The sequence below is a fragment of the Rhincodon typus genome, chromosome 4 (assembly GCF_021869965.1).
Source record: "Rhincodon typus isolate 14 chromosome 4, sRhiTyp1.1, whole genome shotgun sequence".
Taxonomy (NCBI): Eukaryota; Metazoa; Chordata; class Chondrichthyes; order Orectolobiformes; family Rhincodontidae; genus Rhincodon; species Rhincodon typus.
In genome coordinates, this window is record NC_063335.1 from 11,976,043 (window position 1) to 11,990,905 (window position 14,863).

Here is a 14,863-nt window from a genome sequence, read left to right on the forward strand (position 1 = left end):
GAGAATAAGACAACTGAAAAATTCTTTTCACTATAGTTTTACAAGTAGCTTAAGTTTGAGTGAGGAAACTTGTTCTGAGTAGTCAAGTGTGCATGCACAATAATGTACTATAAAACTAACTTCCCCGTAAATCCAGCTGCTTGGATTCCTTCTATCAATGGAATTAGGCCTCTACCTGTATGTGACATTTCCCATATTTTGTTTTGCAGCTGGAACAACATTGTGTAATCAACTGGTTAAACAAGGTCTTTTTGTGGAAAACGTTTTCTCATGACCGGCTTCCACGCTGCAAGTTAGCACAAGTTCCCCAAATTTTTCCACGGCAGCACTCATCAGTAAAGACAATTATAAAGCAAAAATACTGGCCTGTGAATCAGTTTTAGGCAGCTATGAGTTTTATTAACTCTTATCTCTAGAAACGTACATGTACTCCTAAATGGAAGGTGACTGAATATGGTATCTCAAAGAAATTCTGTGCCAAAGCAAAAGAATGTTGTGGCCATTAGTCTTTGCTTAAGGCTATGCATGTAAGTCAAACCATTTCATTTATAATGGGGTTTTACATCAGGGATAACACATTACAATGTTTAAAAATCAGAATGCTGAGATTTTGAGTTTGCCTGTCTGCTTTTGACAGTAGTTCAAAGGCTGTTGGAATATATTTCATGTATGCAAGTCCAGAAAACCTAGGACGCAATTTGACGAGAGCCAGAGCAGGGATATTTGTTGTATTTAAGCAGCAAAATCTAGTCAAAAAAACAAACACTTGAAGAATTAAGACAGTGGTTTAAGATCTAAAGCAGAAGAATTTTAGCATCCAAGTATAGCCTCAACTCTTTAGTTTCAGATCTTGTTGATGGGACAGGCTGGAGGTTAAGTGTCATCAGTGTCCTAGTTAACTGCAGGTACACGATATTGAGTCTGCCAAAGATCAACAGGTTTCAAACGCCCATTGCTGGGGTATGTTGTTTTGGAGCCAACATTAGCCAAATGTACCCTATAGATCTTCCTCATCAATACATCACCAGTAGATATTAAATGACTAGCACAATTAATTTGAGTATTGGTTATGTTGCCTGCAAATATGAGATTATGAAGGAGACATTACAACTCACTGTAAAAATCCATGTGCCCTGCTATCATTCTGCTGACCATAGAAAAGGAGCACAGACCTTCACATTATTGTAAACCATAAGGTGGCACCCTGAGTGTATAATCCATTGGCTTAATGTAATTTTTCTGTCTAAATGCGTTCTTTGCTATCCAGTCAGTGAAGGTGTTAACAACCAAAAGTTTCAGAAACCACCATTTTCCATTGAAAATAAGGCTTTTTTAAATTGAGAAAACTAAAGGTTTAGTTTTAAATTTTATGTTTAGTCGCAGTAAACAATGTAAAATTCTCAGTTATACAATGACCAACAGTGGTGATTTCATATAATCATGGAGTAATGGCACAGTTTGCTTTTGCCCATTCTACTTCATTGCAAATCTCACCCAAGTTGCTATGCAAATATTCCTGCTGGAGACCAAGTGGTTTCTATCAGAGGGGAAAAATTATGATACTGGGCATCCTTATCCTCTTTTTCCTGGGGCTGCCATATAGGAAAGGTGTAGGTGTTGATCCTTATTCTTTAGATTAAAAGTAGTACATAGGATGAGAAATAAATCAAAGGATAAACATGCACAAAAATTCTCTTTTCACAGCTGGTCCCTCATCTTATATTAAGCACACACAGACACAGTTATGTGGCCCAGAATAACGAATTTCCATCAGTTATGTAGCTGGAAATTGCCCTTTACAGCATAATTGACATGGTTTATGATCTGAGCATATTGAATTTACAATAAAATGTTTATGCATCAATACTGATGAGGAATGACTTTACACAATATCAGTTCTCTTTGGATTGCCTGTCCACTGTCTAGGAGCATAGGAACCTGCAAGTTAATTCACTGTCCTTGATTAACCATGGCACTGGTCTTTTGTTAATCCAATTCCTGTTTTTTGTCTTTGCTGGGGGTAGGTTGGTGGGAGATGAGTAGCAGCTGAAATTCAATAAATAAATGTGACAAGGACATTACAAGCAAAAACTCTTAGGTCTATGGTGAGATGAATCCAATACAAAAGTTGAGATGTAATGGCAAGTTTAAGTAAAGCCTAACTACAGAACACTTTAAAAGGATGTTGAAGTAGAGAAAAAAATAATGCAGCTTCACTTGCATGCTATATGACATGTGGGAAGTACAAAAATATCAAATAGGATTTTAAATACTGAGCAGAAGAGGATAGGGGTTAACTTGATAAATTTTAAAGTGGCAAGATGGAGTAAATACAAGCAGACTGTGCCCACTGACTGAAGGAGCTGGAATTGAGGCATAAAGAAGAATACCGAAAAGAAAAGATTTAAGACAAGACCATAAACATAGACAGAAGTACGACATTCATCCCAGTGAGTCAGCTCCATCATTCAATGAGATCATGGCTAATCTGATAATCCTCAACTCCGCTCTCCTGCCATTTCCCCATGACTTGATTTTCTTATTGATTAAAAATCTGTCTCTTGGCCTTGAATATATGAAAAAAAAGCAGGACAAACTTCATGGAGTTACTTTCAATTGTGTTCAAATTTGAAGATTATTCATTTTTCCCTGGGCTTTCCTTTGAGAGGAAGATTGGTTCCACTTACCCTGTCAGAATCCTATATTATTTTAATCAGATGAATGAGACTATAAACAAACAAAGAGAATATGCTGGAGAAGCTCAGCAGTTCTGGCTGCATCTGCAGAGAAAGAAACACAGTTACTGTTTTGAGTCAGGACTCTTTTCAAAACTGAAAAGGTATTTGAAATGTTATTTTAAAAAAACTTTTGGCCAAGGCAGAGGTGCAATGCAAAAGGGTTGTTAATGGTGGAGGATGAGAAAAGAGATGTAAAGTAAGTGTAAATTAAGGTGTATAGGAAGTGAATGGGTCCTCTCTACTAACGGTAAAGCAAACAAGACAAAGCTGTGGGAGGGAGGGAAAGTAAGAAAAATGGAGAAAAGACAATGTGGTCAGTGACTGAAGTTATTGAATTGAAGTCCCTATACAGAAAATGAGATGCTTAGCTTGTTGAGTTTGTTTGCGCTTCATTGAAACTCATTTGAGGAAAAAGGAAGTCATGTTGGAGGCAGTTAGGTATAAGGTGGCACCTTCAGAATGGATACAACAGAGAAACTGGGAGATTGAAATGGATAATGGAATTTTTCCTGAACCAAGGATTCCACCCTGAGTGTAGATGATAGGACATTTGGCCATTTCCAATCTATTGTCTACACTTCTGCCTTCATCCCTATCCAGAATGACAAGTTTTCACGTTTCCACTTTCCACCCTGCTAGTCTCTGCATTCAAAGGATCATCCGTCACTATTTCTATCACCTCCAGCAAGATGCCATCACCAAACACATGTTATCGTCCTCTCCACTGCCAGCATTCTGCAGGGACTGTTCCCTCCATAACTACCCTGGTCTACTCCACCACCACTCCTAATGCTTCCTCACTCCACCATGGCACATTCCAGGACAATTACAGAAGGTGTAGCACTTGCCCATTTGCCTCTTCCCTCCTCACTGTCGAAGGCTCCAAACTAATCTTGCAGGTAAAGCAGCATTTTACTAGTGTATCTTTCAAACCAGTTTAATATGTTTGCTGCTCACAACGCAGTCTTCTTTACATTGTCAAGACCAAACTCAGACCACGTGACCACTTCGCAGAACACCTCTCCTGCCCGTAAGAATGACCTGACTTCCCAGTTGCTTGCCATTTCAATCAAACGTCTTGCTGTCATGCTAATTCTTGTGGCCTGGGCCTGCTGCAATGTTCCAATGAAGTACAAAGCAAGCTTGAGGAACAACACCTTACTTTCTACTAAGGCACTCTATATTTTTAAGGTCTCAGTATTGAACTCAATAACTTCAGAAGCAGATTGTACTATATACGTTCTCCACTTTTCTTACATTCACTCCCAAACCTCCCCACCAGCAACCAGCACCACCACCCTACCCTACAACCTTGTTTGTAACAAATGCAGAAAATGCTGGAGAAACTCAGCAGGTCTGGCAGCATCTGTAGAGGAAATAAACAGTGTTAACATTTCAAATCTAGTATGATTCTTTCAGAAATGTCAACATGGTCTGGAAAAGAGTCAATTTGGATTGAAACATTAACTGTTTCTCTCTCCACAGATGCTGTCAGACCGGCTGAGTTTCTCCAGCATTTTTTGTGTTTGTTTCAGATTTAAAGTATCTGCTGTATTTTGCCTGATCTTTGTCTTGTTTGTGTCTCATTTACTTTGCTATTAATAGGGAGGACACATTCTCTCCCTTTCACACCTTAATTTACACCAATTTTGCATCTCTTTCTCCACCATTAACAAACCCTTGTCTTTTGCACTGGGCCTCTGCCTGTCAAACATATAACAAAAGTTTTTTCCAACACTTTTCAGTTCAGAAGAAGAGTCAGATCAACGCTAAATGTCATTGCTGTTTCTTTTTCCACAGATGCTGCCAGACCTGCTGAGTTTCTCCAGCATTATCTATGCTTGGTTCAGATTTCCAGCGTCCACAGTATTTTGCATTGAGATCATACCCTGATCAGTTTGTGATGTCCCAAACGTTAAATCCTTTAAAATTCCCTATCAACTAAATGGTTACAGCAGGTAAGAGAACAGGAAAGTTTAGAACCAAGGTGTTAATCTGAAAAGAGATATGGTATATTTGCTACAGAAAACATTATGATTGTCAGATTAGCACAAAACTTTGGAAACAAAAGGATTTGAATAATGGGCTACAAACTCAAACTATCACAAGTTAACAACATAATAGTTTAGCACATTAAACTTGGTAAAGAAGGGGACATAAATTAACAAAGACAACTGAACAACCAATTTAAACATTCCAGTTAGCTAATTAATTTTAGTAAGCCTCCTACTGGATTATGACAAGGTTTTGAAGGAGCAAACAAAAGGGCATGGAAATATGATGTAATTAACCTTTATTTTAGCTTGATCTGGAATCCATTTTTGGAAAGAAGAAACTTACATCTAAATAACTTCAAAAGCAGTGCATTTTGAAGATCCATATTAAGGTCCCTCAGTCGCTGTAGTTCAGATGCCAAGTGTTCATATTCTTTTTGCTTTTCTTCAGCAAATCGAAGTTTTGCAGTAACCTTTTTAAGTTCCTGAATCAATCTTTTATTGTTGGCCTTGGCCCGAGAGTACTTATGTTTTAGTTCATCAAAAATCTTTAGTGTTTGGTCATCATCATCATCACTGCTATCTTCAAAGCAGGAGACATCTTGTTCCTAAAATAAACAAAATAGTTTGCAGCAAATAATTTGAGGGGAAAACAAAGGTTCTAAACTGAATCTCTATTTTGATGCAGGGCAAAGATTTTGTGTGCCATGTCTAAACCATGTGAGGACTATTGCAAAAAGTCTACTACATTTCACAACTAATAAATTACTGAATTTCACAAGCAATATTGAATTTACATTGAATGACCAATACAAAAAGTGATTGCTTATGGAAAACATGAATGGAAAACAACATGCACATGACAATATCGTTGTCTTAATTTTCTATTTCCCATTTGTTGTGAGATTTCATTTACTCAACTCACCCACATGACCCAAATGTACAGCCGGTCATTATTATAACGCCGCAGACAATATAGGAATACTGCTATTTCTTCCTCCTCCATCCCCATATGGTAACACATTTTCAGCAATCTAGCCTAGAAATAGTGAAAAAACTAAAACACAATCCAGGAAGCAAATTATGCGATTCCAATCTATCCCTCATTTACAATTTAAATGACCTGAACCATTAGATAAGTGGGATCCATTATGTTTTAGAGTCTGATTTCTTGGATTAAAATAAAAATAAAATAAAAATAAAAGTAATGAAAATCAAGGGAAAAATAACAGGAACAAACCTTAAATGTATTGAACGGTTCAGTCATTCAATTTGCAACTGAGGGATATATTAGAAACCCTTTAATGTGATTCCTGGGCTGTGCTGTTAGCTCCACATCAGGGTTGTAGGAGAGATATTAGTCACCTTACACCCTATTGAAAATGACACAGGAAGTATCCACAAGTATTCTTCATCATGATCACCATTTGGTGATGCCTTCTGTCATTCAAGATTGTACTGTGCATTACTCCAAGAGCTTCTATGGGTTCTCAGTCTTTTGCGCAGTTATAATGAATGACCAATTAGACAAATTCAAAAGACCCAAACTGCAAACACCATAAGGGGGGAAAAGAGAAAATAGGGTGAAAACAAAATTGTAAATAAAAGTTGGACTAATTCAAACTGTACGGTTTTCAAACTATAAGCCATATACATGAGACACCCACAATACCAAGCCACTTCAATCATGTGTCTCTCCACTGCTGAATCAGTAGCAGCAGCATGTAAAAGATTACACCTCAGAAAATTACCAAGGTTCTTCAGACAATGCTGTCCAAATCCACAACCTCTACCATTTGCAAAGACAAAATCAGCAGATATATAGGAACACCAGATGCTGCAAGTTCTCAGCCCAGCCACTCACCATCCTGACTTGGAAATATATCATAGTTCCTTCATAAACTTTCTCTCTAACAATCTGGTGTGGCTTCCAACATTAAATAGGCTGAGAAGCATCACACAGGGTGGTTCATATGTCGAATGAACTACCACAGTAAGCAGCAGATGCAGGCACAGTTACAACAATTAGAAGACATTTGGACCGGTACATGAATAGGAAAGGTTAAGTGGGATATAGGCCAAACAAAGGCAAACAGGACTAGTTTAGTTTGGGAAACCTGGTCAGCATGGATGAATTGGACTGAAGGGTCTGTTTCCACACTTTATGACTCTATCTGACTACAGATGACACCTAATAGAATTAACATTGTCTTCTACCTCCTTCTCATTAGAAATCTGTTTTCCTCTTTTCAAACTATTTGGCTACAAATTTACAAGAGAACGATTATGAAATGCTCACAATTCAAGAAACAGGAAGACAAGATGGCCTGTCAAGCTTGCACTGTCATTCAATAGCATACTGGCTGATCTTCTCACTCAACCTTTTCCTGCCTGTTTCCATATCCCTTGATTTCTTGAGACACAAAAGATCAGATCTTGCTCCCTGGGATAAGAAATTCCAAATGTTCACAATACAGTGAAGAAACTTCTCATCTGCCTCCTACATGAACGACCCTTATCCTGAGACTGTGTCCTCATGTTCTAAATTCCACAGCCAGGATAACAACTTCTCAGTGTCTACCCTGCCAACCTCTTCAAAACTTGTCTGTTTTGATGGATCACCTCTCATTTTTCTAAACTTTAGAGAATATGGTTTCAATTTAGTCAAATTCTAATCCAGGGCAACCCTCTCATCCCAGGGACCAATCTTTCCTTTGCTATTGCATCTGAAATGCAAATATATCTTTCTGTAATACAGAGATCAAAACTATGGTGTGGTTTAATTAAAGCCCAGTTCAAACTTGGAAAGACTTAATCAAATCCCATTGTAATAAAGGTCAACATAACAACGTCCTTCCTAATTGCTTGCTGTACCTGCATGCTAACTTTATGTTCATCGTGCTCACCAAAGTCCCTCTGAATATGTATACTTACACACTCTACACCTTATAAAAATACCGTTTTTCTATTCTAATGAATAAAACTAATAACATTACACATGTCCACACCATACTCCATCAGCCACCTTGTTACCCACTAATTTAGAAGGTCTTCATCTTTTTGCAGCCTCTCTGTCATCATTACAACCCGTGTAGCTAACGGGGAACTTATTTACGATTAATGTCAGGAGTTTTCTTTTAACATTCTTTTATGTCAGGTGTGACACATAGTTGCATAGTCCAAATGGATACCATTTTGCAGCAGCCTCTCTTGCACCCTGACACCTCTCTTTCATTGTCAATACTTTCATTCTCTGCCAAACCTTGCTCTGCCTCTTGAGCTTCTGACTTACCTCAACATTCTGCAACCCGAAGCTGCTCTCATTCTGAAACTGCTCCTCCTGTCTGTCACCAATCGTCTCCCGAGTCCTTGCTCACAGCGAGGGTTCAGGACAGGGAAGCAGCAAGTGGGAGGGGTTGACAGCAAAAGGGTCAAGAAGCAAGATGGTGTGGGAATTGTGGCAAGCACCATCGATGACGACCAGGGAGGTCGAGGTGTTGGGGACATGGTGAGCTGGAGGTCAGCAAACAGGAGGTAAATAGAAAGATTTAGCTCATTTTTCTTTCATTTATGAATATAGGAATGTAACAATGTAAATTACTTCAACTTCTCGGGTAAATGCCTTTTTCTTTTGCTGACAAAGAGTGGTCCTATAGAACCTAACTATAGCTTTTACATCGGTTACAGGACAAAGTTGTATATGTTTAATGTTGTTTCATTTAAAACTGTACCTTTCTGGAATACAACTACAATGTTAAGTGAGAACTTACTGTGTTGTATTGTTTCTCTATTTTAATCAATCTTCTGGTGGCCTTTTGTTGATTTATTAAACACTCCTGATCTTCAGACTTGCTACTAAATTTGAAACACTATAAAAACTTTTTGAATCTAATGCTATCCTTAAGCTGCATAGTAAGCCACAGACAGATCTCTATTCTTGCTGAAAAAGCTACATTTTTTTTGAAAATTTCTCTTCCACCAAGTCTGTAATGAGACGAGGAGATCAGTGAGCAGAGGTCAAAGTGAGTGCCAGTGAGCTGGTTACAGTTGAATAATTTCTGATTAACATCACTGTCTCCAATACCTTCCATCACTTTATTGATGATTGAGGGTAGATTGTTGTGATAACTGGCTGGGTCAGAATTGTCTGCTTTTGAGGACAGGACATTCATTGATAATTTTCCATATTGAGGGGTAGATACCAGTACTGTAATTGTAATGGAACAGCGCTTTAGGAGCATGGCTAGTTCGAGAGCATATCTTTGTTGTCAGATTCTATAGTCTTTGCAAAATCCAGTATTTTCAGTCATTTCTTGATATTGTGTGGAGTAAATCGAATTGGCTGAAGACTGACATCATGATGCTAGGGACCTCAGTAGGAGGCTGGGATGATTATCAACCCAGCACTTCTGGAAGCAGCAGCTTGTAAATGCCTCAGCCTTGTATTTGCACTGATGTTAAAGATGGGGATACTCCTCATCCAGTGAGTTGTTCAGTTGCCCAACAACATTCACAACTTAGATATGATCCATTAGTAGAGAGGTCTCGCAGCTCTGTACATTGCATGCTGATTCCCCTGCTTGGCATGCAAGCCCTATTGCAGTTTCACAGGTTGACACCTCATTTTAAGGCTTGCCTAGTGCTGTTCCTGGTATTTCCTCCTGCATGTTCCATTGAACCCAGGTTAGTTCCTTGGCTTCCTGAATTCTGGAGAAGGGTCACTCGACCCGAAACGTTAACTCTGATTTCGCTCGACAGATGCTGCCAGACCTGCTGAGCTTTTCCAGAAATTTGTTTTTGTTTCCTATATTTTATATATATATATATTTCAGTTCACAGTGATACTCTCCATAAAAACATGTTCAAGGCTCTTGATTAAGTGGGTGTGAAGTGTAGACCAGAAGAGTTCCGATTGGAAGGGATGATTGCTGGTTTGTAATGAACCACAAGATGATGGTGTGCGTGGCAACGGATGTAGTAATTCACATCTAAAATCAACAGTAACATTAATTCACATGTGAAATACCATGCTCAAGTGTTTCCTGTTCAGGAACAGAGCAGTGGATTCAAAAGCAACATACTGTGAATATTGGAAGTCTTAAAAACAAAATGCTGGAAAACTCAACAGATGTGGGGACATCATTAAGAAGAAAACTCAGTTAATGCTTCAGAACAGTTCCATTAAAATGAAACAGAGTTATAAAGTCACTTTCTTCAGTTTTCAATAATTTTCTTTCTTGTTTTACTTTTGAATATATTTGACAGAATTACTAGCCAAGAATCCTGATTGCCAATTGGTTAAAGTCGTGTAAGAAGAGAATTAAAAAGATTTCCTCTGGGTAAAAGTTAAGTGTGATTTATGACCTATAATTGATTTATTACCTACAGTGTGCCTCAGTAAGATTCTTCAATCTTCCTGAGTGGAAGGGAGTATGCTGTTGCTTGCCCTTTTCATACAGGTTCCAGCTCTCCTGCAGAGGGCACTGCACTGAAATAAATCTTTACTTTAAGCTGAGACAACAAGGTGCAGAGCTGGATGAACATAGCAGGCCAAGCAGCATCATCCAGCTCTGCACCTTGTTGTCTTGGATTCTCCAGCATCTGCAGTTCCTACTATCACTGATTCAACTTTACTTTAAGCTGTGGTGCAAATGCTCAGAAAAATCACTGTAAGCAAAATGAACAGTGAGTACCATTAGTTTGCTGCTGACCTTAAAATCCGGGTCAATATTCAAGTAAGTAATCGAAAATCGTTCAGAGATAAATTAACTTGACATCTTTGTAAATCTAACATGTAAATATTAAATTCCAACTTGAATCTAGGATATACACATCCAAGATTTACAGAGGAAACAAATTCACCTGCCTTTCACCACTACTGTTTATATATTTATACAAATACAATTTACTATGTCTTTTTTTTTGATTTGGTGCATGGCACTGCACTAAGAAACCATTCAATGACCATCCTTAATTGCACTGAAGCTGCTGTCGTGACCTGCCTTCTTGAACCACTTAAGTCCTTGGCGTTCTAGGTATACTAGTGCTGTTAAGAAGAGAGTTCCAGGACTTTGACACAGCAATAATAAAGGAATGGCGATATGGTTCCAAGTCATTTGGTGCATGTCTTGGTGGGCAACTGGCAGGTGGTATTATTGCTATGCACCTGCTGCCCTTTCAGAAGGGGCAATCAAAGGAGCCTTGATGTGTTACTGCAGTGCATCTTGTACATGGTACACACTGCTGTCACTGTGCACCTGCGGCAAAGGAAATGTTGGAAGTGATGGATGGGTTGCTAATCTAGTACACAATCAAGTAGAAGGTGCCTAGCTTTGAGTGTTGTTGGAACTGCACGCAACCAGGTAAATGCAGAGTATTCCATCAAACTTTTGACTTGCACCTTATAAATGGTAGGCAGGCACTGGGAAGACAGGAGACAAGATACTTGCTGCAAAATTGTTGCATCTAACTATCTCCTGTTGCCCGTGTTTATATGGCTGGCTCAGTTCAACTTTGAATCAATGGTAACCCTCAGGATGTTGATATTGGAGGATTCATCAATGGTAATACCATTGAACATCACAGTAATGGATAGATTCTCGCTTGTTACAGGTAATTATTATCTGACACTTGTGCGACACAAATGTTACTCACCACTTAATAACCCAAGCCTGGATGTTACCCAGGTCTGGCTGCAGATGGACACATTATCCTTGTGTGCATTTTGCAAGTCCATTTCCCTCAGTTGGCCTGGCAGCTGTTTTTCACAGTATTACGCCAACAGCATGGGTTCAATTCCTATACTGGCTAAGGTCACCACCAAGGTCCCACATTCTCAACTTTGCCCCTTGCCTGAGGCATGGTGACCCTCAGGTTAAAATCACCACCAGTTGTTTCTCTCTGTCTCTAATGAATGAGCAGCCCTACGGTCCTTGGGAACTATGGTGACTTTACCTTCATCTTTTTGTATGGGAATAATTGTACAATCATCAACAAACATCCCCACTTCTGATTTTCTGATGGAGGAAAAGGTCATTTTTAAATCAGATGATGGCGATTAGGCAGTCGACACTACCCTGAGGAACTCTTATAATGATGCCCTGGGACTGTGATGATTGATTTCTGAAGACCTTACTCATCTTCCTTTGTGATAGGTATGACTAAAATCAACACTGTTTTCCTCCAAGTTCCACTGACTTCAATTTTACTAAAATTCCTTGATGTCACACTTGGTCAAATGTTGCCTTGATGTCAAGGGCAATCACTCTCATCTTACCTCTGGACTGCAACTCTTCAGTTCATGTTAGACCAAGGCTTTAATGAGGTTGGAGTGGCCCTGACTAAACATAAACTCAGCACGAATGAACGGGTTATTCCTGAGCAAATGTTTTTTGACTGCACTGTCAATGACCGCTTCCATTACTGAATGATAAAGAGTAGAAAGATGGGGTAATTAATGGCTAGATTGGATTTATCCTGCTTTTTATGGACAGGGCATACTTGGGTAATTTTCCTCATTGCTGGGTAGATGCCCACATTGTAGTTTTATTGCAACAATATGTTTCACAAATTAGAACTTTTTAGCATTCTTACCAATTTTACTATTATTTAGTAAGTACACAACCTGAAAGATCTGTTTGTCTTATGGCAATAATTTGAAGCAAAGAGAGTTTCCTTAATTCCTTGATTAACATTTCTCATGCAAGAAAGAAAAAGACTGGAAATAGATTACTTGCTTGCTCTTTGTGGGACATTGCTCTATGCAAATCAATTGCATTTGATTTTATAATTGTTTTATATTTTATAATATCTGTGGTTGTCCTGCAAAAGTAATCTGATGGTTGGAAGGCATCTTGAAGATGATGTAATTTATAAGATTCCATTCAAATGAGGATTCGTTTGGACTGTGTACAAGGCAAGTATGTAGCAAGTATGATTATTTCTTCAATTCACAGTTAAGTGTCATTACATAAAGTATAATCTACTACAAAACTTACATCTGAATGAACTACCGAAATGCAAAACCTTAATAGCCTGTATCACACTTATAAATTCCCCATTAAAAAGTTCTCATATACAGTTATAATAACAATTAAAGTTCTGACAGAGGATCATCAACATGATACGTTAACTCTACTTCTCGCTCCATAGATGCTGCCTGCCTGATGAAAATCTCCAGCATTTTCTTTTTACTCTAGATTCCAGGATCAGCAATATTTTGTTTTTTTTTCCCCACAGTACCTTCTAAAACATATACCAAAACTGTACTGGCTTCCAAACATCTATTAAAACTGAAATACATATTCGAAGCAATGAATCTTTGAATCTCCAGATAGTTTAATGAGTAAATGTATCACATTTATGCCATTAAATCATGGAAGAAAAGAAGGAAGTTTGTAAAAGTAGTGTTTTTTCTGCCTTCAACAAGCCCCAGTCTCCATTATACACGGCAGGCACGTTAATGTGAAGGAGACGGAGTTGTGCAGACCCTAGTTATTTTCCAGTTAATTTCACCATTAACTCAGGTACTAGCAATATGCCTAACGTTTCAGCAAACGCTGGTACATGGCATTTCATCAAAGGACAAGCAATCACAATCTAAACAGCTGTGAAGTTTTCAAAATTGTTGCTGTACTTAATGCAGTTTATGAGACACCTTTACATTGTTGCCTATAGTAATATGAAATGTTTAGTTCTGTTTACCCAATATAGTTGACAGTCCCAGGTTAGTGAGCACAGTGTTAATGGTAGGGTCTTAAATGCTAACTTCTAAGTTCAATCCCAGACTTTGCTAACTGATGTAAATCAGGGTGGCAATAGAGGTGGTATAAATGATCTCAACTTGGGACAAAGGGAAAGAAGCCCCTGTTCCAATTTTTGAAAAGCATTTAGCAAACATTATCAGAAAATGCATGTTTGATTATGGCAGAGGATATTCTAAAGAACCTGCCAGTACACTGTATAAAAACCGAAAGAGTTCCAAGTAACGGTCACTGGACCTGAAACGTTAACTCTGATTTTTTTCTTCAAAGATGCTGCCAAACCTACTGAGCTTTTCCAGCAACTTCTGTTTTTGTTCCTGCTGGTACACTGGTCTGTTGGAAGTTCTGTAGGGATGTAAACATCTGTGGCATTACACCCCAGTGTTTGTCAGCCTCTTCTAAAGAGAAGGGGGTAAGAGGGAAGCAAGTGAAACAGAAAAACATTGTTATCATTTACAAAAGGTAACAGATTCCCAAACATTATTTAATACCTGGATATTGTTGAATTGATGCGTTTCATCTTCAGTGCTGTCACCATCTTCTGATTCAGACACTTCAATGAAACTTTCAATTATTTTTGGCACTTTGCACTTTTTCAGTTTCAAAAACTTCTCCAGCTCTTGTCTGCTATCTAGGAAATTTTTAAGAAATGAAGAAAATAAAATAAAAATCAAGAGCTTTACTGATGCAGTACATATTTCACCAGATATTACTTGATTGGAACAACATCTAGGTACTAAAATCTGAATTTACATTACTATGGACATGGCATAAATATCTCTGAGGGTTCCAGAAAAATACTGGAATTTTTCTGATTCGATGGACTCACTCGATGGATGTTTGACAGTTTTAATTTTGTTAAAGCTGAAGTTAAAAAGTCCTAAATCAGGCAGATCATTTTATTTGGTTTATGTGCCTAATTTTCAAAACAAACTGCCATTTTGACACAAAGGAACATTGCCAAATATTTTATTAAAAGCGTTCAAAATATCAAAAACTGTTCACTCAAAAATGAGAAATTTGTTACAAAATTCTTATTTCTGGAATAATAAAAAACTCAAAAGGCACACTTTCTCTTGGGGTTGTTCTCGAGAAGGTCAGAGAATGAGATTTGATGGTGCTATTCAAAATCATGAATGTTCTAGACAGGCTAGATAGAGACAAACTGTTCCCACTGGAAAACAGACGCAGAGGAGGCTGATTTAAAGTGAGCAGCAAAATAATCAAAGGCAGCATAAGGAAAACCAACTTTTGATGCTAACAAATTAAGAATGCAGTACAGTTTGATGGATGCAGACTCAAGTTAAAAAGGCAATTGGATAGGTTCCTGATAATAAAACATTTGCAGAAGTATGAAAAACAAACAATC

The 14,863-nt window shown here is 38.1% G+C and overlaps 1 protein-coding gene across 1 annotated transcript in view; it reads right to left on the minus strand.

Moving 5' to 3' along the window:
- Positions 1 to 14,863, minus strand: part of LOC109924520 (BEN domain-containing protein 5-like) — a 38,060-nt gene that overhangs the window by 9,099 nt on the left and 14,098 nt on the right. Inside the window, exons 2-3 of the mRNA XM_048596346.1 lie at positions 13,986 to 14,125; positions 5,079 to 5,340 (exon numbers count right to left, since the gene is read on the minus strand). Of these exons, the coding sequence (XP_048452303.1) occupies positions 5,079 to 5,340; positions 13,986 to 14,125 (402 nt within the window). The remainder of the gene's footprint in view (positions 1 to 5,078; positions 5,341 to 13,985; positions 14,126 to 14,863) is intronic.